The 26,171-nt window shown below is 42.2% G+C and overlaps 1 protein-coding gene across 4 annotated transcripts in view; it reads right to left on the bottom strand.

The window, feature by feature from the left end:
• Nucleotides 1–4,551: 4,551 nt before the first annotated feature.
• DLGAP3 (DLG associated protein 3) overlaps nt 4,552–26,171 on the bottom strand; it is a 236,446-nt gene continuing 214,826 nt past the window's right edge. For 2 of the 4 annotated variants that reach the window (XM_087970525.1, XM_087970527.1), the window contains exons 5-11: nt 23,298–23,541; nt 21,495–21,835; nt 18,315–18,400; nt 13,320–13,744; nt 10,938–11,029; nt 10,097–10,240; nt 4,552–6,782 (exon numbers count right to left, since the gene is read on the bottom strand). In XM_087970525.1, the coding sequence (XP_087826651.1) occupies nt 6,561–6,782; nt 10,097–10,240; nt 10,938–11,029; nt 13,320–13,744; nt 18,315–18,400; nt 21,495–21,835; nt 23,298–23,541 (1,554 nt within the window). In that variant the 3' untranslated portion in view covers nt 4,552–6,560. The remainder of the gene's footprint in view (nt 6,783–10,096; nt 10,241–10,937; nt 11,030–13,319; nt 13,745–18,314; nt 18,401–21,494; nt 21,836–23,297; nt 23,542–26,171) is intronic. The other 2 variants (XM_087970526.1, XM_087970528.1) reach the window with 1 other exon arrangement.

The raw sequence follows: 26,171 nt of genomic DNA, 5'->3' as shown, positions 1-26,171 counted from the left end.
TTTAGCAATAGTAATACCATTTATACTTATATACAGCTTCATAGTGCTTTACAGCCCTCTCTAAGCGGTTTACAAATGTCAGCATATTGGCTTCAACAATCTGGGTCCTCATTTTATCAACCTTGGAAGGATGGAAGGCTGAGTCAACCTTGAGCCGGTTAGGATCCGACTCCTGGCTAAGAGCAGAATCATCCTGCAATACTGCAGTGTGCCATCATGGAACTTTTATTAGTGAATGCATGGACATCTGGCCCAGGTGGGAAGAGAATGGTTTGACCCACTCTGAAACTCATTTTTGCTTTTCCCATAAGATTGAATGGAGACTAAGCACAACTAAACTGAGCTGAATTTCTTCCATTATAAACAGACCAGTAAAAGACACGTCTCTAATTCATTTTCCACTTTACTGCCTTTTTCATCAGCGCAAAATATCCCAAGATGGGAAAAATCTTTAAAGGAGGTAGAAATGTCCCCATGACATGGTCCTAAAAGTCAAGATGGTAGTCATTTTGTTGCAATGGAAACCAGGTAAAGATTTGATCACACCATCCTGTCTTTTTGACCCGGAAATACCCCTGAAGTGCTTGCATTGATTTGTTGCTTGCACTGAAATTTACTTTAATACCAGTAGCAATAACAATAGCAAAAGCACTTAGAGTTATATATCTCCCCATAGTGTTTTACAGCATTCTCAAGCGGTTTACAATGTCAGCATCTTGCCCCCAACAATCTGGGCCCTCATTTTACTGACCTTGGAAGGATGGAAGGCCGAGTCAACCTTGAGCCTGTCAGAATCAAACTCCAGTCTGTGGGCAGAGTTTGTCTGCAACACTGCATTCTAACCACTGCATCACCAGGGCTCCTTTCTAAAGTCTCTGGTCCCTGACAGAAATAAAATTAGCCACCCAATATATATATATGGTGGATATATTGCTGTATTTATGTGATACATTTATCCATCATTAACTAACCAACCTTTCTAGGTCTGCATTACATAATAAGACATACACTTTGCACTAGCTGAATTGTGCAAGATTTCTGGTTAAATTGTGATTTGCTAATTCATCATTTAGCTTTGCATGTATGTGACTTACACTAAATTGCCCCTTAAATTATGAACACAAGGAAACAGCTTTTACCAAAAATTAGATCCCTTCTGAGAGATCAACAGCAATTTTTGGATCACTATTGTCACTCTTTTTTTCTCATCACATTAGCTTGAGAATCTGTACTTCCATCTACCTTCACATGGAGAATATAAAATATATAAGACTAGGATCTATAATCCTTCCTTGCTGTATGTATATTAAATGGGCATACTTTATTGACCAAGATGGTTTCATTTTTAAATATTGATTTGCTTGTCAGATACAGTCTGAATTGCTAATAGATATATTAAAAATGAAGCATGAAATATGCAAAATAGATAATAAATCTTATACTGGGCCACTTAGTGCAAATGTCGATAAATCTTTGCTTTTCACAAAATTCTTAGGGCACAGGAACAGGATGACCTATTCTAGATTTTTTTTGGCTGCCAGTAACAGAGCTCCCCCCTCCAAATTAACCACTGATTCATTTTGTGTGTATTTCTATTGAAATAAATTCCTAGTCTGCATCAGACAGACAGGAGTGGAAAAGCCACCCGATTTCATCATATTATATTGCCTGAGCATGAGTCATAGTCCCTAATTACCTTTTCAGTGATCTTCCCTTATTTGATGTGCCAGACAATATTTGCATTTGTGAGGATGCTATGGTACCAGAGTTGAATAACATCCCAGAAATGCTTTCCTTTTCCCCTGCTCTTGTGGACTTTAAGGAAGTAAAGGGGGACATTAAGAAAAGCCAAGTCAAATGATCAGGCTCTATTCTTTCCTATCGTAGACAAGAAGTTACCAACATAACAGCCATGAAAACCAGGGATCCATGACACATAATAGTAGTGTCCTGGATGGCTTTCTGAACCCTATATAGATATGTAGGAGTCAATTCCCCCAAAAGATGTCAAAGGCTAAGATCTTCTAAGAGTGGGAAGTTCCTGAGATCTGAACTGTGAGAGATCCTAGGAGGCTGCACAAGATAGTGGTGTCTTATCTGACATCTTGCATGATTTCAGATAAGACCAGAGGTAGTATTCAGCCGGTTCGGACCGGTTCTGGCAGACTGGTAGTAGATATTTTGACTGGTTCAGAGAACTGGCTAATACCACCTCTGGCTGCCCCTGCCTGATCCCTCCCCACACCTTCCAGGAGTCCCCATATACCCTGCTTTGGCTCCCAGGTAAATGCAGGTAGACTTACGAGGCTCAAAGTAGGGTGCGGGGATGGGTGGTGGGGATGGCCCATTTTTTGCTCCCAGGGGGGTGCAGGAGGCCGAATGCTGCCAGTCACACCCCCTGGTCATGCCCACCCATGGCCACGCCCACCCAGCCGGTCATTAGGGCAGAGAACGTTAAATGATTTGAATCTCACCACTGGATAAGACAACCAGCTTTGCTGGACACTACGGTCTTGGAAGATCTTAGCCAGGAGTCTCCAATCTTGGCAACTTTAAGACTTGTGGACTTCAACTCCCAGAAGAACTCGGGAAGTTGGTCCACAAGTCATAAAGTTGCCAAGGTTGGAGAGCCCTGATCTTAACCTTTGACATCTTTTTGGGGAATGAACTAGGCACCAGAAAGGTTTGGTGATATATTTGGAACCCTCTCTTCTGTACTGTTATTATCCTTCACCAGCATCAACAACAGGTCTTTCCTTCTTTTTTTTTCACAACACTAAGCTCAAAGCAAACCAATTATATTATGGCTTAGTTAAACATGTGATTTACTCTGCAGAGTTGTACTACTATAACAGGAGAGGAAACCCAAATAAATACAATTCTGGGAGATAAACAATCAGACTAAGAAGTCATACATTCAAAGCTGAAATAAGCCCAGGAGGACTCTGGTTCTCTTTTCCAAAATTTGAATTGGTTTTGGAAGTCAATAGAAAAGGCTAAGAATTGTCTTGTTTGAAAATCCTTTTAAGAAACCAACTTATTTGCTCTCTCTCTCTCTCCCTGCAGAGAACCTGCAGGGGCTTCTGCCGTGCTAAAAACCAAATGCAAAGAGATGACATTTATGGCTATGCATGTCAGTCTGTTTTAAATATTTGTTTTTAGTAACTTCTTTTGGCAACTGAGGGGTGAGAGATGATTGTAGAACAGATCATCCATTGGTTGTGTATATATGAAAAACCTAACTAAGATAAATACCTTGAAGATGCATTCACACAATCATTAAGCTTGGTTAGTTTTCACTTTTCTTTTTGTGGTGGCTTAGTGTGTTGTGTAAGGGGGAGCATGATGGCTCAGTGGTCAAAGATGCTGAGCTTGTCAGCTGGAAAGCTGACAGCCTGGGTTTGAGACCCGAGTGTCGTGCAATGGGGTGAGCTCCCATTACTTGCTCCAGCTCCTGCCTACCTAGCAATTAGAAAGCATGCAAATGCAAGTAGATAAATAGATACCAGTTTGGTGGGAAGATCACAATGTTCTGTGTGCCTCGGAATATAGTCATGCTGACCACATGACCATGGAAATGTCTTCAGACAATGTTGGCTCCCTATGCTAGGAAATAGAGATGAGCATCACCTCCTAAAGTCAGACACAACTGGGCAGGGGAAACCTTTGTCTTTACCTTTACCTGTGTGTTGTGTGAACCTAGGTAATACAGTTAGTTTATCCTTCAGCATGCAGCAATAACCAAGCATATGGGATATTTCAGCAAGCAACTTAAAGAATTATGTGAATGCAGTCAAATATTTGGGATCCTGCTAGCACAGCTTTTCTGGATCTGATGGTGACCTCAGGAAGGTTTAGTCTGTATCTGGCTAGGCATGGTAGGAGCTATTATTTTACTACTTCTGGAGGCCATGTCAAAAACTAGTTAATACTACTTTACCCAAGCTGGTATACTCCATTCAACAGGGATTGTAACTCTTTGTTGACAAACTAGGAACATTGACTAATGAATAGAATTTTGGCATCTGTTTATGGCTTGCAGATTTGTAGCTGTTATTTATTCTTTATTCTTTTTTCTTTTTTGAGACATGGTAATTCATGGTTCTATGTCCTAGTTTGTCTGGCTCTCCTTCCCATTTCCTTCTTTCCTGCTATTCTCTTGTCTTAATAACTGCTGAGAAAGGAGAAAACAAGGATTTGTGGTAATATGGCTGTCTTTTTCTTTTGGGATACAGGGTTTCTCAACCTTGGCAACTTTAAGACATTTGGACTTCAATTCCCAGAATTCCTCAGCCAATCATGCTGTCGGGGGAATTCTGGGAGTTGGTATCTATGTGTCTTAAAGTTGTTACGGTTGAGAGACTGCTGGCTGAAGATTTCTCTTACCCTCTGATCTGACCATAGAGGTACCAACGACTCTGAATTCCATCCCGATGCCACCCTGTCTGGAACTAAGCTGGTTCTTCTAGGTTTTCCCCTATCATTTTTGTATCATCAGTTCTTTGGTTATAAGCTAGGAACTAAGAGAGCCCTAAATCCATAGGTCTCAGTCTGTAATGCAGCACAATCCCAGCATTCAAAAATTCAGGCAGTGTTTTGCAGGAAGTCTCATGGAATAAGATCACAAATTCACCCTCAGCAACTTGGCCCTGTCATTGATTTTCTGTCCTTTAATGGGGGAGAGTAAGTATCAGTCCCATCACTGTCTGTATACCGATGCTGTTTTAAATATCCATGAGCTGACTTACTGATTTTCCTTGCATTAGACTAGCGGCTGTCAGAACACCTGGTTCTTCTTGGGATCTTCTACCAAATAATCATGTCTTCCAATGTAGAATTGATGCACACAATTCACTTGTTTGTTCTAAGGTAGACTTCCACAGTCTGGTGTCCTTCACTAATTCTCAGCCATTGTGGCCAATAGGAGTTAAGTTCAACATACTTGAAGTTCTCCAGTTCTAGGAACTGAAGTCTTAACTTCTTGAAACTGAGTTTGGGAAGCCTTATCTAGGACAGACACTGCAGAAAATAATTCTAAGGAATAAAAACTCCTGGCCAGTGCCCCAGGTGAAGGAACTGAGCATCTTAGACCTCTGATAACTTTTCAACATGGTTTCCACAGCACACGTTAATATGGAGTGATTCCCTGAAGATGAGAAATCTCATATTTCATTGTGATAACCTATGTATATCCAGCTATCATTTTAACTCATCCTATCCCAATTTATTGGACTGCAACTCCCTTTTCCCCTAAATTATTGTGGTTGCGCATGCTGTGAGTTGTATTCCAATCTATCAAGAGAACACCTAATGGGGAAAACCTGCCTTTAGGTGATTCCAAATAGCAGGCTACTAGAGCTATCAACTCAATATGGCAACATAAATATGGCAACATTTTTCCTTCTCAGTGAGTTTCCACTGATTCTTTTGAAAAGCTCATTTTGGCCCTGGTATAACAGAAAAGAATTATGAATGGAAGACATTTTTAGGAGGGCCCCCTGGAAAAATCTGCGAATGAGGCACTAGCATAGCCCTCTCCGGAAACATCCCCCGATCTTCTTAGAGATTCTTTATAACCACCGATGTACTATTCTAGACGTCATTTGGACTCTCATCCACAACTTCCTTCTTGAATATCAAAATTGTGGTGTTCTGTCTGGGCCACAGGTTCCTTTCGGTGCATATGATAGATTTTTGTCCCTTGAGGGTCATCACCAACCCTTTAACATAAAATAACATTCTGAACTCTCCTACCAGGGAACCTTTTTTTTTTTTGGCAAATTTCTCTAGAAGTTTTATCCCCAAGGCTCCTTAGGAAACCACTGTGACATGCCAAGATTGACTAAAACTGTCGACCTGACCGCCATGTAAGACTTGGTTGCTTGCTAATGGTCCCAGCTCGAGACATATGTGAATGGGCGGAAACTGAGAGAGATTTGTGTGGTTTGTGCATGTGAGTGGTGAGAAGGGGGCTGCTGATATGGAAGGGAACAGGGTCTCCTGAGGAGACGAGAAGCTCTCGCCATCAGAAACACAGCTGTGGTCTTGGGGGCAGTTTCTGCCTTTTCGGTTATATTTATAGAAGTACATATACATATATATATATATTTTAATATAAATATTGATGGGTCTAGAACCCACGGAGGTGGAGTGACAGGGTAGTGGAGGGGGCCCGAGCCTGCAGGACAGTGAGAAAAGCTCATATACGGGGTTGATTTAAAGTGGAAGGGATAATGCCCGCTGATGAAACAGGAGGCAAAGGTGGTAAGAAGAGGAAGGGAAGGAGATGAGGGTCCTGATGGATCCAAGGACAGCTCCTGGTATAGGCTGGTTGTTGCCAAGTCCTGCTGAGAGAGATGAGTGGAAAGGGCCAGAACCGTAGTTTTCTCAACTGTCTTGTATGAAGTTCATGGATTTCTCAGAAGTTCCTCTTCTTCTTTTTTGTTTAAAAAAAGTAGAGACGGATAGATCCTTGTGTTTCTCTCTTGGAAGAAACCGTGGAACAGAGCCAGCAGATCCCAGAATGCCCGGCAGAGGGTTAGAAAAGGTGGCCCCAGCCCTCACAGTCTGGTCTGGGCCTCTGGGATGTAGATCTCGATGCTGTCGGCGCTCTCAGTAGCTGAGCTCTGGCGGAAGGAGGCAGCCCGCTTGGCTGCCAACAGCCTCTTACGAGCTTCTTGTCTCTGTCGGTCCACAGAGTCCAGAGATCGGTCCTTCACCGGGTGCAGCTGGGAGCGTGGCGGCTTCTTTGGTATCGGCGGAGGCACCTTCTTTTCCTCCTGCTAGAAAGAGAGAGAGACAGACAGACAGAGAGAGAGAGAGAGACATGGAGAGAAAAGGTATAAGCTATCTAGGGTAAAAAGGAGATGTATCTGAAAAGGTTCCTGTGTTTTAGAAGACCAAATGTCTTCTAAAGGAGGAGAAGACAGCTTTTGCAGCACTCCAGGATGGCTATCACAGAAGTTCACAGTTAAGTTAGAAATGAATTTAGAAAACTCCTGCATAGAATTCTGGAAAGATACAACTGAGGTCCTTTGTAGACTTCATTGTTTTAAAGTAAAAATTAAAAAAATTATTCATGATGTTAATTTCTTGGAGCCTTGTGACTTCTTGGGTAATCACAGAATGACATCCATTGTTATGTCCCCAAAGTGCTTTTTCAAGAGGCAACAACTTTTCTTTGAGGAGGTTTCGGTTCTCGTCTGAGAAGCTTCCTCAGCTCTGAGCTGTTGTATGAGACACTTCTCCTACAAGTGTATGTATGTATCAGCTCTTGTATGAGAAGTGAAATGTCTTCAAAGAAAAACCAGAAAGTCCAGGTGCCTCTTGGAAAAGGACCTTTGGAACAACTATAACCTGGATGACTGAGAATCTCCATAGACATCCGCTGTTAAGGTTGCTGATTCTATCTCTACCCCTTGCAAAACCCCTACAACTTTTTAGAGGACACCGAATGCCTGTCTAAACTGATGTTTATAGACTAGTGTTTCTCAACCTTAGTGCCAGGCATAAACAATTGGACAGGGTAGAGTTCAAACTAGCTATTTTATTGTATTTATGCCACTCTACCCATGGTTTAATGATGTGTAGGTCATCCTGGAGTTGAACATGACAGATAATAAAAATGATAGCTGATAGACAGACCTATGAATGACAGGTATATACAGTAGATAGATGAAAGAGATAGATGATAGAAATAACAGAAATGATAGATGATTAATAGATGACAGACAGATAGCAGATAGAGCTAATAGATAGATGGAGAAAATTGATATGATAGATAGGTAGACAGACAGACAGACAGACAGACAGATAGACAGATAGATAGATAGATAGAAGAGAGATGGAGAGCGAGTACCCATGAATGTATGCATATCTATGTTCATTAAAATCATGTACAAAAAGAATTATGGCTGCTTAATTATTTGCAAAAATGACATATATTTGGAAGAATCCTGGCTTTCTGCACCCTTTACATGAAAGATGGGAAAGAAAGTATGTAAAAGATCTGGGTTTGAAATGGGTTTTCTGTCATGCTGGAGGTGATGAAACTGAAACTATAGAGGACAGGTTTCTGGCTAGCACCCAATCCTGCAGCCAGATGTGCTGGTCATAGTCTGGAAGTGCCTAAAAAAGAAATATGCACAGCTGTGAGTTGGATGCATGGAAGTAGCTTGAGATGCACACACGCAGACACATGAGCGCACACAGAGAGTGAAAGAACAGATGCATTAAAACGAAACACATGGCAAAAATAAATAAATAAACCAAATCTGGAACTTGTTTCTCAGCCAAATTCCGAGCAGTTCTCCACCTCTCTATTTTCAGGAAGCTTGGCTGTTTTCTTCCTTTCTTTTTTTAAAACATAATGAAAGAGAACAAAGATTCACTAAAAATGCCCAATTATTTTGCTGTGGCCAGCAACACAGCTTTACAGAGATGGGAGTGAGGGTGGGGGACTGTAGGAGGAAAACAGCCATGATTACTCTCTCTCAATCCTTTATCTCTTTTATACTCAGCAAATCTCCCAGGCCACCTGCGAGACAAGGAAGCGGCCTCTGATGTGTGTTTAGCTGGGAGTTTGATTTATTTTTCCTTTCCTAAATTGGCAGATCTTTAGGAGATGTGTCTTCATGGGAAAGAGTCCCTGGTAGCATTAGAGTAACAGTGACGGTGACAATTTAACAGAGTGGGAAGGGACCTTGGAGGTCTTCTAGTCCAACCCGCTGCTCAAACAGAAGACTCTGTACCATTCTGGATAAATGGCTATTCAATCTCTTCTTAAAAACCTCCAGTGATGGAGCACTCACAACTTCTGAAGGCCAGCTGTTCCACTGATTAAGTCTTCTCATTGGTAGGAAATTTATCCTAAATTCTAAGTGGGATATCTCTTTGATAAGTTTCCATCCATTACTTTTTGTCCTGCCCTCTGGTGCTTTGGATAATGAGTCAATCCTCTCCTCTCTGTGGCAGCCCCTCAAATATTGGAACACTCATATCAGGACCCCTAATCCTTCTCTTCATTAGAGTACAGGTAGTCCTCGACTTACCACAGTTAATTTAGTGACAATGGCACTGAAAAAAGTGACTTAGGACCATTTTTCACTAATAACCATTACAGTTATCCTCACGGTCATGTGACTGAAATTCGGATGCTTGGCAGCTGACTCATATTTATGATGGTTGCAGTGTCCCAGGGTCATATGCGTCCTTCTGACGAGCAAAGTCACTGGGAAAGCCAGGTTCACTTAACAACCCTGTCACTAATTTAACCAACGCAGGGATTCACTCAACAACAGTGGCAGGAAAGGTCATAAAACGGGGCAAAATTCAACTGAAATGTTTCACTCAGCAACATAAATGTTAGACTCCATTGTGGTTGTAAGTCAAGGACCACTTGTATACATATCCATTTCCTGCAACTGTTGATTGCATGGGATCCCCGTTCTGGAGAATTCATAGGAAAAACCCCCATTGCAGTAAGCTGTCATTCCAGGTTTGTGAGCAAATTAGTCTCAAGGGTGTAACTTTATTGGTGGGGTGAGCATAGAAGCTGCTCTTGGTAGTATGGTTTTCTGGGAAACATCCATTACTCTGCAGCTCCCCGGCTGTTCATGCTTCCTAGCTTGAAAATGTTTGGTGGAAGAACTTCTGGCTGGAGGTCATTTCTAGGAAGTAGGAGAATCCAGGCAGGCCACTGACTTAAAGTAAGATAGGACCTCTGAAATGTAAGATAGGACCTTCAAAAGGACCTACTCATTGCCCCATACATAGCCACAGTCCATCCAACCTTCTCTACTTGGACAGAAATTTCAAGTTTCAAATGCAAACTTACTTTCATCAAACTTACTTACATCAGATTGAAAAAGAGCCGATAGAAACTACAAGTAAATTATCACAAGTGAGCTAGAGAACTTTCTGTGAAATGCGAGATAGGACTTTCACTCTTCATTGCCTCTTTCATGCCCCATATTCCATCCAACTCGTCTCTTCTTGGACAGAGATTTCGGAAGCAAACTTGCTTTCATCAGACTAAACAAGAGCCAGTAGGGTCAGCAAAGAAATTCCATCCCCTCCCCTTCCTCTTCTTGTTTACCTTAGCCTCAACGGGCTTCCACCCGTTAGATTTGAGTTGCTGAAGTTCGGCAAACTTCATGCTGACATCCTCAATCGAGAGCTGCAGGAGATCCCAGAATCCAGCCAGATCCTGGAAAGTGGGCACGGGGAAAGCACTGGGATCCTGCCAGGAAGAAAAGGGAAAAAAATGTTTAGCGTTTGGTGGCAGAATCAGATTTTGGTCTGCTGCATAAGCGATTGTGTGATGTGGGCAAAAATATGAATATCCTTAAAGTTGAGATCAAAACTTTGCCTGTTTTTTTTTTAGTGTGGAATATGGAGCATCAAATGCATTGGTGTGGCTGATATATTGACTTTTGGACCACACCATGTAAACCTTCCTGGTCTGCTGGGAACTGAAATTTAAGAACATTTAGAGGACATGGTTTTGTCCATTTCTGGTTCGGTGTGGCATGCGGCATTTTTTCAATGACAACTTGCATCTACTGTAAAATCATGCCCAGGTAAAACTGGCTGAACTCACAGGTAACATGGACAAGCTTTACAACTCCTGCTTTTCTCCCAAAATCTCAGAAGGTGGCAGCTCCAGACTGACCATGTGTAGATTGAAACACAAGGAGGAGCCACCAGGAATTCAGGGTTAGAGTTTAGAAGTCAAATCAACCAATTCAGAGGAAATCTGTGGCAAGCTAATATTGCATTGTTGCCAAGAAAGTCCCTGGACATGACCAGTCACCAGAAACAGATTTACTGGAGAAAGCTGGACTTTTTTTTTAACCACTCCAAATTTGGAAGGCACGTTAAGAAACACGATTTATGCATCATATAAATGTATATCATACATCAAAGGTTCCCCTCACCATATTTTGCTGGCAGAGTCGGTAAAACTGCTGGACTTTCTGGCTCATCAGGAGCTGGGCACTGCCAACCGCACTACGGATCTTCTCAAGAACTGGACCGGAACAAGATAAAGCAAGAAAATCAATGGAGTCATGATTGGGATAAATTTGAAGCCTGCTCTGTACTCGTGATTCTTGATAGTTCCTCTGCATGACAAATCAACTTAGACGAGCCTCCAACCTTGGCAACTTTAAGGACTTGTGGATTTCAACTCCCAGAATTCCTCAGCCAGCAATGGGAGTTGAAGTCTACAAATTGTAAAGATGCCAAGGTTGGATACCCCTGAATGACATTGCATAGGTTTTTGCATTTAAAAAGCAATCTTTTGTTTTTTTTTTAAGACAAGGCAACCACCATTGGGAAAAGCTTATTAATGCTGAAGTTGAAACAAGCTTGGAAGAAGATGTTAATTCTTTGGAAAACCGACATTTACAATCGGCAAAAATCCCCCAAATTTGGCATTAACAGCAGATTTCCTCCAGATGCAAATAACAACTTCAGAGAAGGTTCCTCCCTCCCATCTAAATGGCTGAAATAATTAAATTCCTCTCCTTTTCTATGCTTGCTACTATCTGGGGAACATCCAGCCTTATGCATTCTATTTCCATGTTTCAGAGATGGCATGTTAATTACAAGAGATCATGGGCATATTTGAATGACTCCCCAGGAATTGAAAAAAATCTCTATATGAACCTTCCAGTTGCTTTTCCATGTATGTGTTATAAGACAATCCATGAAAAATTACTCTAACCATGAATAAAATAGTTGGGTGGGTTTACTTTTATGTACTATGTTGGCTTAGTTTAATGAGTGAACTCAGTTCTACCCAAAGTAGAAAAGGGGATAGCGTGTCTGTACAAATGTTGTGGAATTGCACTTCCTATAACCAATAGCATCTCCATCTCTCTCTCTCTCTCTCTCTCTCTCTCTCTGTATGAGAGAGAAGGCAGGACACAGTTTCACTCACATGACCCAGTTGCCATCTTGACTTTTTTTACTTTCTTTGTGATAGCTTTGTCTATGTACAACCCACTCTCTCCTGGCTCATGGTTCTGGTTTATGAGTTTCTAGAAGTAAGCAGATAATCCATCCCTGAGATAAAGCAATAATGCTAATAATACCATCAAACAACTTCTGCCAATCCCAGGTCCTTGGGAAGAACTCAAATGGTGGATAAAATGCCAAATCCAGTCTAAACATCTGGTTGACTGTATGATCAACCATAATGATACATACGAAAGCTGTACCAAAATCCGCCATGCGTTTACTCCAGCATGTTCTGCTTTCTACCTCAAGACACTGGAGAATATCTTAATTTCACTTGGAGGTGGTTTTGAGCTAACTCTATTATTGGATGTGGGAGAGGAGGCAATGTTGTTTACCTTGACATATCTTTCCATCCCTCAGAAACCTCTGTGTGGTTCTATACTTCCCAGCCAGAAAAAGTTTCATGAAAGAATTACTCTTCCTTGGGACCAAATCAATGCATGGAAGCCAGAGTGATAGTGGCTCTCTGGAGAGTTGATTCTACAAGTCAGACAGGACCTTCAAACACCTCCTTAATACAGGCAGTCCTCAACTTACAATGGTAACTGAGCCTAGAATTATGGTCATAAGTTGTTCCAATTACTAAACAGGTCATCATATGACCAACCAGATTTTACAACTTGTTTTGTGGTGGTTGTTAAGTGAATCACGGTGGTTGCTAAGCAAATTCATGGTCATTAAGTGACGATTGTTAAGCAAACCTATTGTCTGCAATGAGTGCATTTTGCTGAAATGTTGGTCAACATTGTTATAAATTGAAGTCACATGACTGCGCAAGGCTGCCAATGTCCTTTAAATGTGAATTGGTTGCAAGTGCCCAAAATATGATCACGTGGCCACAGGGGTCCCTTGGTCACCAGAACTGCAAATCCAGATCATAAATACCATTTTGGGAGGTCTGTCATAACTTCAAACAGTCATTATAGTGGTAACTTGAGGACAATCTCTAGTCAAGCAAATGAAGGAATTTCAAGAGGAATCCCTGGATGTACTTTTCCCTTTTAAAAGTGTTTGTATAGCAAATTCTTTATGTAACCCAAGGATGACAATTTCTGCATAGCACTCACCAATCTTTTCTGTAATTAAAACCAACTTGAAATGCAACACCTATTTATGGCTTCTGATTTATTGCTCTAAATATTGGATGCTACCCATCGCAATCATCATTTCGTTCTCTAGTTAGGTATTAATTTTCTTGTCCGAAATATGTTCAGCCACAGAGCCCTACAGTTTGGCTTGTGCCCAGCGACAGTGCAGATGGAGCTGCCCAACCTCCTGGCCCTGGGGAGACTCACTCTCTTCTGGCAGATCATAATCTTCTGCCTCCAGTTCCATCTGCTGGCACCAGCCTTCCATCTTTTCCACCTCGGCCTGCAATAACTTGATGAACCACTCGCCGTCCCGGTGGCAAGGCGACGCTCGGCCAGAATCCGGCAGGCTGCGGGAGCCTCGGTCCATCCAGGACTCCTGTCGCGGCACTTCCACCGTGTCATATTGCATCTGGTAGTCCTCCCGATAGGCCCACTGCCCTTGCGTGTGAACGGTTTTGTAGACAGAATATTGCCGCGTGGATTCAGGCTCGGAGGAGTGCCGCTGAAAGGAACGTCCAAACTGAAGGGCCTTGTCCTCGGTGGCCACGGTCAGCCCAGCCAAGCCTTCGAGCTCTAAGTCAGCCTGCACCCCTGCTGTCACACTGTTGGACCGCTTGAACCGAGCACGCCTGAGATGAAGAGGAGAAAGGATTAGATTTCCCTGTGTGATGGAGGTGGATTGTCAGGAGGGAGGGTTGCATTCTAGAGGAGTAAAAGGCAACTAAGCCCAGATATTTTGTGTGAGAGAAAGAGGGTGAAGTCAACCCCTCCCTAATAGTTCCCAAAGTACGTTGTAGATCAGGGGTGTCAAATTCGTGTCGTCACATTGTCATCATGGGACGATCACAACTTTCCCCCCCTTCGCTAAAACAGAGGTGGGCGTGGCCAGTGCATGATGCATCTGGCCCGCAGGCTACGAGTTTGATATCCCTGTTGTAGATGCAGATAGTAGAGTTTTTAGTCTGGCAAGATTCTGTCTATAGGTGTAGGAATAATAAAGAACTTAGTTTGGAAGACTTGTATGTCATTTTTGTTTCATGGCCTGAAACCCTAGTATTCTATAACGCGACCCTGGTATTTTATAATTCAATGGAGACAGGGTTGATCCACCTAACTCAGTAGGTTCTACTTTGCCCATGAAGTTGAGTCATCTGGAACAACTGTTTTTCTAATCCTGTTGTACAAAACTTTCTCACTGGCTATGTATGTTGTAAACTGAACAACCCTTTCTCAACAGAGGGGAAGGTATAGGACATCATTTATCTCCAGTCTACAACACAGTCCTTTCAACAGTTCCACACCCATTTGCACTACTACTCAGGTGACCCTTACGACACAGATAAACCTCCAGGTGGCCTTAACGACTTGCTAAAAGGATGCGAATGGCCAGCTGTCTGCCAGGAGTATAAATCCTTCCATTCCCCACCATTCGGTCAGAGCCGGAAGAGAAGCAAAACATCTTTAAAAACTACAACAACAATCGGAAAGTCCAGTCGCCTCTTGAAAAAACATCTTTGGGACAACCATGACCTGGATGACTGAGAATCTCCATAAACATTTATGCCTGTTATAAAGTTCTTTCTCAACCACCGAGGGCCATAAGAACCTGGGGGTGATTTGGTGCCATTACCAGAGAGAGTAAAGCTAGAAAATACAAGCCCTCTTTGTGATTGGTGGTCAACATATATTAGAGATGGGCATGCAAAATGGGAAGCCTGGCGTGGATTTTTTTTTTATCATTCTCTTGAAACATGTCAGTTTTCCCCTGGAATATGCTAATATGTGCAATCCAGGGATTGTTTGATAGTTCTAGATGTTCACTGACTGACAAAGGAAATGGTTCATGGTTTCCAGAGGTCCTTCATCTTTGAATCTGAATGATATGAACAGTTTCCTTTTCCAGCCAATCTAGTTCTACAACTTTGGGGCCCAAGAATTAGAATGTCAATATTAAATTGGGGAATTTTGAGAAAAAAGTGTCTTTCACATCCAGCTTACATCTCTGTCTGCAGCAAAGCTACTGGGTCCCAGAGGCAGGAACAAGAGTCAGAAAAACCCTCAACAAAGCAGGAACACATTCCATGCCTTCTTGTTTGAGCATCAACCTCCCTTGCGTTTCCTGGCCTGTTTCTATGGCAACCAGTATTGGATGGATGCTAAAGGACCAGAGAAAGACCGAGTGCAGCAGAGAACATGCTGGCCAATTGCTCACGGGAAGGAGAAAAGGGATATCTAGCTAGGTGCTTTGAAATTCAGGGGTCTGTGTGATGAATGGAAGGGATATGAGGTTGGAGAGTCCCAAAAATATTATAAACTTGAGTTTCTGGCTTGAGTGCTTATAGCAATAGCACTTAGACTTATATACCACTTTATAGTGCTTTACAGCCCTCTCTAAGCGGTTTACAGAGTCAGCCTATTTCCCCCAACAATTTGGGTCCTCATTTTACTCACCTCGGAAGGATGGAAGGCTGAGTCTACCTTGAGCCTGGTGAGGTTTGATCTGCTAAATTGCAGTAGGAGTAGTTTGCCGTACTGCACTCTAACCACTGTGCCACCGAGGCTCACTAATTGGACTTATTCTTCTTTCAGAGTCAAGAATGCTCCCTTCCAGGACTCAGACTAATGAGTCCCTGCTCCTTCCCATGCTACACAGATAGTCCTCAACACGCAACAGTTCATTTAGTTCAAAGTTACAATGGCATTGAAAAAAGTGACTTATGACTGTTTTTCACACTTACAGCCATTGCAGCATCCCCTGTCACGTGATCAACATTTGGACGCTTGGCAACTGGCTCATATTTATGACAGTTGCAGCATCCCGGGGTTGTGTGATCACCTTTTGCGACCTTCTGACAAGCAAAGTCAATGAGGAAGCCAGATTCACCGAACAAAGGTGTTAGTAACTGAACAACTGCAAGTGATTCATTTAACCACTGTGGCCAGAAAGATCATAAAATGGGGCCAAACTCGCTTAGAAACTGTCTCACTTAGCAACAAAAATCTTGGACTCAATTATAGTCATAGATCAAAGACTCCCTGCATTAGGTTATCTCAAGCCTGTATGTAGGAGTCTTGTATAAGTCACTAAGATATCCCATCTATCATTTTCATGGTAGCTGTCAAGCATAAGAAATCGGGAACCAGGGTTTTTCAAATAAGTACAGGTTTATTCCATGCTATCCCTAAACAAACATCTGAACTACTAATGGTCAAAACAAATTGGTGATAGATAAGAGTCAATGGAATTCAAGGGGGACTGGACTTAGAACTCTTTCAGCATGAAGGGACTCCAAATTGATGACATCCTTGACCCCTTCCTTCAGCCCAGCCTGGTTGTCTCCTACAGTGGCATTATCATAAAAAAAGATGTCGAGACTCGAGGAAGAGTACAGAGAAGAGCAACTGAGATGGTTAGGGGACTAGAGGCTAAAACATTTGAAGAACAGTTGCAGGAATTGAGCATGTCTGGTTTAATGAAAATAAGGACTAGGGGTGATATGATAGCAGTGTCTCAAAATCTAAGGGACTGTCACAAAGAAGAGTGTGTGTGTGTGTGGGGGGGGGTGTCAACCTATTTTCCAGAGCACCTGAAGGCAGGATAGAAACTAATCAAGGAGTGAACCAACCTAGAACTAAGGAGACATTTCCTGACAGTTGGAACAATTAATCAGTGAACTGATTTGCCTCTACAAGCTTTAGGTGCTCCATCACTGGAGGTTTGCAAGAAGAGATTGGATAACCATTTGTCTGAAGGGGTGTAAGGTTTCCTGCCTGAGCAGGGGCTCGGACTAGAAGACCTCCAAGGTCCCTTCCAATTCTGTTATTCTGTTACTTCTGATGTTACTTGCCTTGCCTGCCTTCCCACAGATGTCCATGACCCTGGGTCTACCAGAGATCTTGCATTTGGGGATGAATGATGGCAGTTGAAGTTCAACAGATCCAAATCGCCCCAAGATTGGAATACCAAAGTCAGCCCAACTGATGTCCCTAATGTTCATGGCAGCTGGACAACATTCCCTAAATGCAGGGTATGTACAACGCAGATACTTTTCACTTAATGATGGTAATTGGGACTGGAATTTCCATGCCTGGGTGGTGCAGTTGTAAACATCACATACTCTGCTGCTTAGTGATGGAAATTCTGGCATATATGGTTGCTGTCATTCAGTGAATCACCATGGATCATTAAGTGAGGTCTGATATGGGTGGCCATTTGTCACTTCCTGCTGGCTTCCCATTGGCTTTGCTTGTAGGAAGCCAAGATCGCAAATGGCGATCACATGACCGCAGGATGCTGTGAGTGACATAAGTATGGGAACCAGTCATTAAGTATCACTCATTCAGCACTGTCATAAGTTCAAACGGTCATTGAAGGAATGGTTGTTAAGTAAGCACCGCCTGTAGTTTGTCTTAGTTAAATTTACTCTTAAATACTACTTGATAGTTGATGCTCTAGTCATGGCTTCTTTCACATCAAACTTTAGTGTCACCTTGTATTTAGAGCTTTGGAGAATCTCACCCAAGGCTTTCGATGGGTCACGAAGGCCTTGGAGCCCCAAATTGTGCACCTCTGATTTAATCAGCCTTGCAGGTCTGTCATGTGATCTATTCTGGGCAGGTAGAGAGGGGGAAAGAGTCAAAGAAGTCCAGATGTGGCTGTGAATGCAGGGTTGCCTTTCGTCCCAAGTGTTACGTCCAAGAAAGAGTCAAAGCCTCAACCTCTGCTTGTGAGTTAGTTTTATGAGCCCCTGAGTCATCTGAAAAGGGTACCCTCTAGCAAAATCCCTCAAAAGGCACCCTGCAGTCATTTTGATTTTTTTCCCTATAATGTTAAACCCCAAGACGGGGCAATAATATTCAGACTTAGCCGGGAAGCATTCACAGATAACCAAATTGTCCTTAACCATCACCGACTATAGCAGCTGTGCTGGCTGGGGAATTCCGGGAGCTGAAGTCCACGCATCTTCAAGCTGCCAAGAAACATTGGACTATAGCTCTTCTTGCTTGAATCTGTTTGGAAAATTTGCTTTGCAAATGCTGATGTGGGCGAAGACAATACGGCTGACAAGTTTTTGCATTAATGCAGGAGACTGGTGGCACGATGTGTGCTTGTGTATGCATGTTTGTGACTCTGCCTGTATGTGTACGTGTGTGAGGGAAGAGACGCAGGCGCTGAGATGCATGCTTAACCAGCCATACCGTTTATCTTCTTCCACTTGAACACCGATGGAGTGGAACTCTCGACAGCTTCGGCTTTCGGTGTCAGAATCGGATATGGTTTCCACCTTTTGGGGAAGGGAAAGAAGACAGCAAGAAGGAAAGAAAGAAGTTGATTAATGGAGCCGGAAGAAAAACCTAATTAGCGGAACAGAGGAGAGGTGGGTAGCTGCTTGATAGAAAAGGAAGTTTATTAATAGAACTGAAAAAGAGACAAAGAATTGAGACTTAACGACATGCACAATCCGGATAGTCCACCACTTATGATCATAACCAGAGCCAGATTTTCAGTTGCTAAGCAAGGCAATGCCCGATTTTAAGATCTTTTGTGTGCCACGGTTGTTAAGCATGGTTGTTAAGTGAGTCACATGGTCATTAAGCGGATCTGACTTTTGGGCTGAATGGCAGGCGTAAGTCGACAACTACCTATATATATTGAACCATTAGCCAGTTCAGTGGTTAGTTTTTCCTATTGGACTCTAATCCACAAAAGAATCAAACAAGAGAAAACGATCACTGTGCAAATACAGCTGTTGCATGGGGTGGGAACATAGCTAATAGTTAGGTTTTTCACATCGTGGACCACAAAGTGCTCGACCCCTATTTTAGCCTGGTGTGCAAACGCACTTGTTAGCGTGCAATTTATGCACACATGAAGAGGTTTGTGTGTTTTTATTTATTACAGAGCTTCCTTCAAACAGCAGGAAGCAAAATGCTGAACTGTAACCCCATGAGGCTGCCAGATCTGCAGAAGATGCTTGGTCCCTTTTGGAAGAGCAACCCCACAGTGGTTACTGAAGGCTACCTGTGGCCATGGGGTCATAAGTTCACTTCTGTTGCAAAACCAGAGGTCTGGTGAAGAAGCTGGCAGCTCTCCATGCCAGGAAAAGCTTTAATTGCCCAAACGTCTACCCGCTGGGCTTCTTTTAATGCAACTGGCACCAGACTGCCTTAAAAGCAAAACAAACTATAAAGTTGGAAATTCTAGAAGCTTGCAATTGTCTTGACTATGTTTGGAGCAGGTCCTGGAGAGGACTGGCACTGAAATAGTAAATAGGATTTTTCAAACTCTAAACGGCACGAAAAGTATTGGCATCTTTTGCAGAACACAACCCTGAACGGCCGAGTCTGTGAAAGACTGGCACTGCAGCTTAATTGATTCATTGGTGTCAGCTTGGAGTGGTTTATTAAGTGCTGTCCCCACTGCTTTTGACACTTTGACCTTGTCAAAAGCAACGGCACACCATGAAGTTGGATCAGACACTTCCTTTCCACTTGTTTGCCCCCTCGGCTGAACCGCTTGGATACCTTTGTCTAAACTTCATTGAACCTCTCCCGGCAACACCTGGATGGATGCTAAGTGACAAAGCCTGCTAATGAAGGAGATGGCAGGGCAGGTGGCACATTTAAAAAATGAATAAAAATGAGAAACAGTGGGGGAGGGGAGTGGTCAAAGAAGTGAGGACAATGGTTGCAGCTGTGCAATAACAGCCTGGTCTCCTTTTTATATGTAAAGTGATAAACAGACAGAGGATAGAGGTAGAGATAGATAAATAGATGATAGTTATAGATATGTGATATATAGATAATAGAGATAGATAGAAGGAAGATTGTCGTTGTTGTTGACGATGGATAGACAGACAGACAGAGACAGATGAAAGATGATAGGTAGGTAGGTAAGTAGCTAGCTAGAGATAGATGGATGATAAATAAATCGATAGGAGATAAGTGATAATAGCTAGATAGATGATAGTGATAGATAGATGATAGCTAGATAGACGGAGAGAAGATGATAGATAGACAAAAGATAGATGAATAAATAGATAGATGATAATAAATAGATAAATATATAGAAGATGTGTATGCTGCTTTTATAAATTCAGCTTTGCGTGTGTGTATACTGGCCCACCAGTTCTTCCAAATGGGCCACAGGCCACCGGTGGGGTGTGGACTAGAGATTGAGGACTCCTGTAATAGATGATAGCTAGATAGATAACAGCTAAATAGATGATAGCTAGACAGACAGACAGACAGACAGAATGATGGATGATAAACATATAAATAGATGATAATGATAGATAGATGATAGATGATGGATTGAGATAGGTAGGTAGGTAGGTAGGTAGATAGACAGACAGATGGACAGACGGACAGAAGACAGACAGACAAAATAGAAAGCAGGCAAAACTTTCACAGCACAGTCTTAATTTTTTTAATTTGCTGTGGATGCTCTTGAGCCAAAAGAAAGGCCTATTAATGAGGTGCTTTGAAGTGTGCTTCAGTTTATCACTTCCAACTTTTCCTGTTGCTAATGTGAAGTGAGAAAAATGTGATTGCATTGGTTAGAAGGCAACTTTGGCTGCTCCTGTCAAAGCATTGCGGGAGGAGGAACTTTCTGAAGCTGAAGCCAGTGTGGGAGGAAATGGTCTTTGTAATATTGTGTTGCTTTCTTTGCAGATCACAAAGAAGGCTATTTTGCTGGTAGAAATCAGATTCTAGCAACCATGGCATTGTATCTTTAAGCTTGAAGGCAATTTCATTTTTAATGAGGATGTGAGATGGATGGAAGAACCCTCTGTAGTCCAAATTTCATGGGTCTTCTAAAGAAAATTCAATTCACTCAAGATTCACGCAACATTTTCCTTTCTTTTTTTTGCTGTTTGCCTTGCAAATGTGGCTGAGGAAGCTAAAGCTTCACAAAGAGTACTTCAAAAACCACCAAAGACCTGAGTAGAATAGAGTAGAGTAGAGTAGAACAGAATGTAAAGTAGAGTAGAACATAACGTAACATAACATAACATAACATAACACAACACAACATAACATCATAACATAACAAATGGAATGTAGAGAGAAGTAGAACAGAACAGAATGGAATAGAATAGAATACTTTATTTTGCCAAGTGTAATTAGACACACAAGGAATGTGTCTCTGTGCAGAAGCTGTAATGTACTTTCAAAGCAACAGAATAATAATAACCATCCTCATAATAATACCAATAAGAGGGGAGTAAATAAGATACTACATTTCTGATGGTCAATGATTATGACAGAAATAAATAAGAAGCTGGTCACAAGCAGTGCTTCTTGAACTGGCTCCAACCAAGATACAGCATACATACAAGATACTTCCCTCCAGCATTGAAGCCATCCCAAACCTACCTGAACACCGATAGATGGACGCCATTTCCTCTGGCGAGCCAAACTTCTTAGCTCTTCCCTCCCTGGAATCGTCCTGATGATAAGGGTAGAAGGTTTGGGAGAAGTCCGGGGTTGGATCGAAGGCAAATCCAGAGACATGGCAGTGATCTTGGTGCTTTCTAAACTCTCAGAGGAGTTGCAGTGCTTGGTGGCCTCTTTGGCCCAGGATGGACTTCGGTTGACCTCTCTGGGCAGGAAACTGTCATGGGTAGATTCGGTGCTGCTTTGGGCTGTAACAGCAATGAGGGGCTTGGCTTTGATTCCTGAAGGGAGGGCTGGTGGAGCTTTCCGGTAACTAAAAGCTATGTGGAGGTTGAGGGGTGGGTAGGGAAGAGAAAGGAAAGCAAAATGGAACAATTAAAAAGGATGCTACCCTTTAATTAGCGACCACTAGGCTACATCCAGGTCATCAGAAACGTCTTGTCCCAAGGCTGCCTGGTTTGGTATTGATTTATTGAAATGGGCAGAAGGAATAATTCTGAAGAATAGCAGGAAGAGTTGCAACCAAAATAATGTCTAGGGGGCTGCCACAAAGAAGAGGAGATCAACTATTTTCCAAAATACATTTGGAGGACAAGAAGCAATGGATAGAAACTAATCAAGGAGAGAAGCAACCTAGAACTAAGGAGATACTTCCTGATAGCTAGAACAATTAATTAGTGGAACAGCTTGCCTTCAGAAGTTGTGGGCACTCCAACACTGGAGGCTTTTAAGAAGATATTGGACAACCATTTGTCTGAAATGGTATAAAGTTTCCCACTTGAGCTGAGGATTGGACAAGACAAGGGGTGCCCAACCTTGGCAATCTTAAGACTTATAGACTTCAATTACCATAATTCCTCAGTCAACCATGTTGTAGGTTGGATACCATGCTGGCTGGCTGAGGAATTCTGGGAGTTTGAAGTCCATAAGTCTTAACATTGCCAAGGTTGGAGACCTCTGGACTAGAAGTCTTCCAAAGTCCCTTCCAACTCTATTATTTTGTTATACAATGATCAGATTAAAAAAAATCTGAGTCCAAGGCCAAAATGTAATTTGAGAAAACTTTCAGATCTGACCTTCCTTAGTTCTCATGAAGATTAAGAGAGGGAGGGAGGAACTTCATTCAGACTTGACGTCAATTCTCCCAGATAGGACAGACTTGGAAGTCAAAAACCTCAAGTCAATATTATTTTTATTGTAAAGTTATAATAACAGAATCTTGCAAATCTCAATGTGCTTTCTCTTCCTTTCTTTATCTTCATGAGAATGAGGGAAGGTCATGCATGAGATTCTTTCTCTAATTACACTTCTCCCCAGGACACAGATGTCTTTTATCTGACAGTTGTTTTGGTTGTGGATCTTCCTCTTGTTCTTCAGGTTATTCCTTCTGTCCATTACATTTATAGATCTAGTTTATTGATAAATAAACCCGATAAGTTTTTGTCTTTATTCTTTCCTGTACAAATACAAGTTAACGTGAATTGATTTATATCAGAAACAAGAAAGTCACGTTTAGGTACAATAAATAGAATTCTACCTTCCTGAAACTGAGTGCGAGAAGTAAGTTGGTTTATTAACCTGCAAATTGGTTCAGATATAACTTCCTGCCTAAAACCATGGCGAGATCCACATCATTCCATAGAACAGCATTCTCATACCTTCCTCCAGGTCAGCTCTAAATTCCTTCCCATCACATTACATCATGTTACCAAAAGATCTTCTGTTAATCTCACCTACCTAGAGGTTGTTCATCCCTACCTAGAGGTTCTTCTTGGTACTTACAGGTGCTTGGCTTGAGGATGCTGCTGGTGAGAGGTTGGCCAGGCTGGTGAGTGGTTGTTGCCATGGTGAAGAGAGAGAGGCAGTCATCGTCCTGGGAGCATCCAGCTTGAATGGCCCGCAGGTAACTATGGCTGCGCATGCGGAAGCAACCGGGCAGATCCAAAGCCTCCACAGCCTGGGACTCCACCTCTCCAAAAACAGACTCACACACAGCCTCAAACTGATGGTTCAACTCATCATTGATCTGGGAAGACAATGGAAGGGTGAAGAGGAGGGAATTCAGACTCATTCACACATTCAATAATTTATCCATAAGTTGTCCTATTAAGTGTACCCTCAAAGGAGTGTATCTACCTGGTGTCAAATTTCTGATGGGTCTATGTTCTCAGAAATCTCACCATTCACCATTATAACAAAAGTGTATTGATGGATTCTTATACCACCATAAGTCAAACTATGGTAGCTTGTTAGCTATTATCTCAATGTATTGCCTGAACCTCACCATTTCTTGCACAGACTGTCCCTAAATCAAAACTGAGGCTTCTTAACAAACTGTATTTAAATGAACCACATCTTAGAGCGGGGGTATCAAACTCAAGGCCCGGAAGCTGGATCCGGCCCATAGGATACTTAGATCTGGCCCACAGGGTTGCCCTAGAAACAGCAGACTGGCTTGCGGTGCCTCTGCCAGCGAAAACAGACTCTGCACACAACCCTCCCGAGCTCCATTTTCACTGGCAGAGGGTTGCAGGAGGCCGTGGCAGCCGAAAACAGAGCTCGGGAGCCCGTTTTCGCTAGCAGAGTGCTTGGGCTCCACAGGTACTCCCAATAGGAAGGATGTCAAATGGGCCACGCCCCCCCCACGCCCCCCAGCCCCCCCAAGGTCAATCACAATCCTTATGCGGTCCTCAATGAAATCGAGTTTGACACCCCTGTCTTGGAGTGAGATGCACAGGTGGACCTCAACTTACTGTTGATCACTTAGAGACCATTCAAAGTTGTGAACTGAATTAGAAGTTGTGACAGCTGGCCCCTCCCCTGCGGTCATGTGTGATTGCATTGTGGGAGCTCGGCAACCAATCCGCGTTGCAGCTGCTTGCAGCATCCTGCAGTCATGTAACTACAATTTGCAAAGTTTTTTTTTTTTTTTTGCTAGATTACTTTAAATTACTTTTAATTTCTGGCAAAAACTGCCTATTGTGGACAATAGGTTCACTTAAAGACCAGCATGTTCATTATGTTTGTTTTATGACCACTGTATTTATTCATTTATTTAATTTATATCGCTGCAAATGCCCAGGGCGACTGGAGGAGGCTTACACAATGTAAAACCATATTTAAAACAAAAAATAAAAATAAAATGTAATAAAAACTAACAAAAAGAATCAAATAAATTAATAAAGTAAAGTAGAACAAAATCTGGAAATAAATGAATAAATAACCCCCCAACTCCCACCCCTCTGCCCCAACGACAGCAGATCACACGAGCCATCTGATGGGATCCATCCCACTCTGGGTTCCCCAGGCCCGCTGGCAGAACCAGGTCTTCAGTGCCTTCCGGAAGAGTATTAGAGAGGGGGCCATTCTAATCTCTGGGGGAATGATGTTCCAGAGAGAGGGAACCACAACAGAGAAGGCCCTTCTTCTGGGTCCCACCAGGTGTATCTCCCTCAGAGATGGGACCCACAGCATTCCCTGCCTCCCCACTCTAATGGGTCGGGTAGATGTGACCAGCAAGAGACGTTTTTTATGACCGTTGCATTTACTTTAAAACTGCTGAATTCACTTAACGACTGCTTCAAAAAAGGGATCAGTCACATGACAATGTGTTTAACAACTCGCATGACTTACAACCATAATTCTGGTCAATTCTGCTCATAAGTAGAGGACTACCTGTAAAGTCAGTCACTGCAAATTCCCAAAATGCCAGGCAGAGTTCAAGAAAAATTGTCCCCAGAAAACTATGTTCAGTCCTAGGATTTAGCAGTAGAACAAATAAAATTAAGTATATGTGTAAATTAGATTGGCAACCTTGCATTGGTTGAAGCCTTAAATTAATTAGCTAAGAGCTACAGCTTGAATTGATTATTCAGACAAAACCACAGAGTTCCAAGTTAAAAGCAAATCAGTCTTATTTTATCAAGGCTGGTTGATTCTGGTATGCTGCTTAGTTGCGATTGCTGGAAATTGCAAAGATAATTTCTGCTTTGATTCACACCAAGTATACTTAAACTCCACTCAAACCTATGTGAATAGTTAATTGCCAGTAAGAGTGATTAATTTAAGACTTCTTCCAAACAAAACAAATGCCTGTTTTGGGTTGTGAAAAAATAAGTTCTGTTTCTTTCAATTGTTTAGAAAAGCACCTATTTCAAGAGTTTGGAAATCTGCAGATTTGTATATGATTCACTTAAGCCATTGTTGGGGGTGGGAGAATCTGTCAATATCAGTTGCTCTCAGTTGCTTTCTACTTCTCATTTGTGCAAATCTGTCAGTTTTGATCATGTTTCTCATTTTTCTTTGTGTGTATTTGGCTTGTCTAGTCCTGCAGTAGTTCAAGATTTTTTTTATTTAAAAAAACCCTCCATAATATATTGTAATGAATTTTGCGAACAATTTTTTTTGTGCATTTTTTTTGGCAATTGTGCCTCTGACTAATATTATCATATAATAACATGTGTGTGTGTGTGTGTGTGTGTGTGTGTGTGTGTGTGTGTGTGTATGCATGTGTAAAGGTGCAAAGTCTGAAGAACAATTTTGACTTGTGCATTGGTTTGAAAATGTAAAATTCATTGCAAAATTTCTCCCCAATTTTTAGATGCCCTAACCCACAATTTCAGTTACTGTAACTAATTCTTCCCTTGAAATTCTGCT

Source organism: Notechis scutatus, chromosome 8 (genome assembly GCF_049901735.1).
Source record: "Notechis scutatus isolate UNSWTSFEM ecotype Mainland chromosome 8, rNotScu1.2, whole genome shotgun sequence".
Classification (NCBI taxonomy): Eukaryota; Metazoa; Chordata; class Lepidosauria; order Squamata; family Elapidae; genus Notechis; species Notechis scutatus.
Note: the sequence above shows the minus strand (reverse complement) of the source record. Positions and strands in the feature narration are given on the sequence as shown.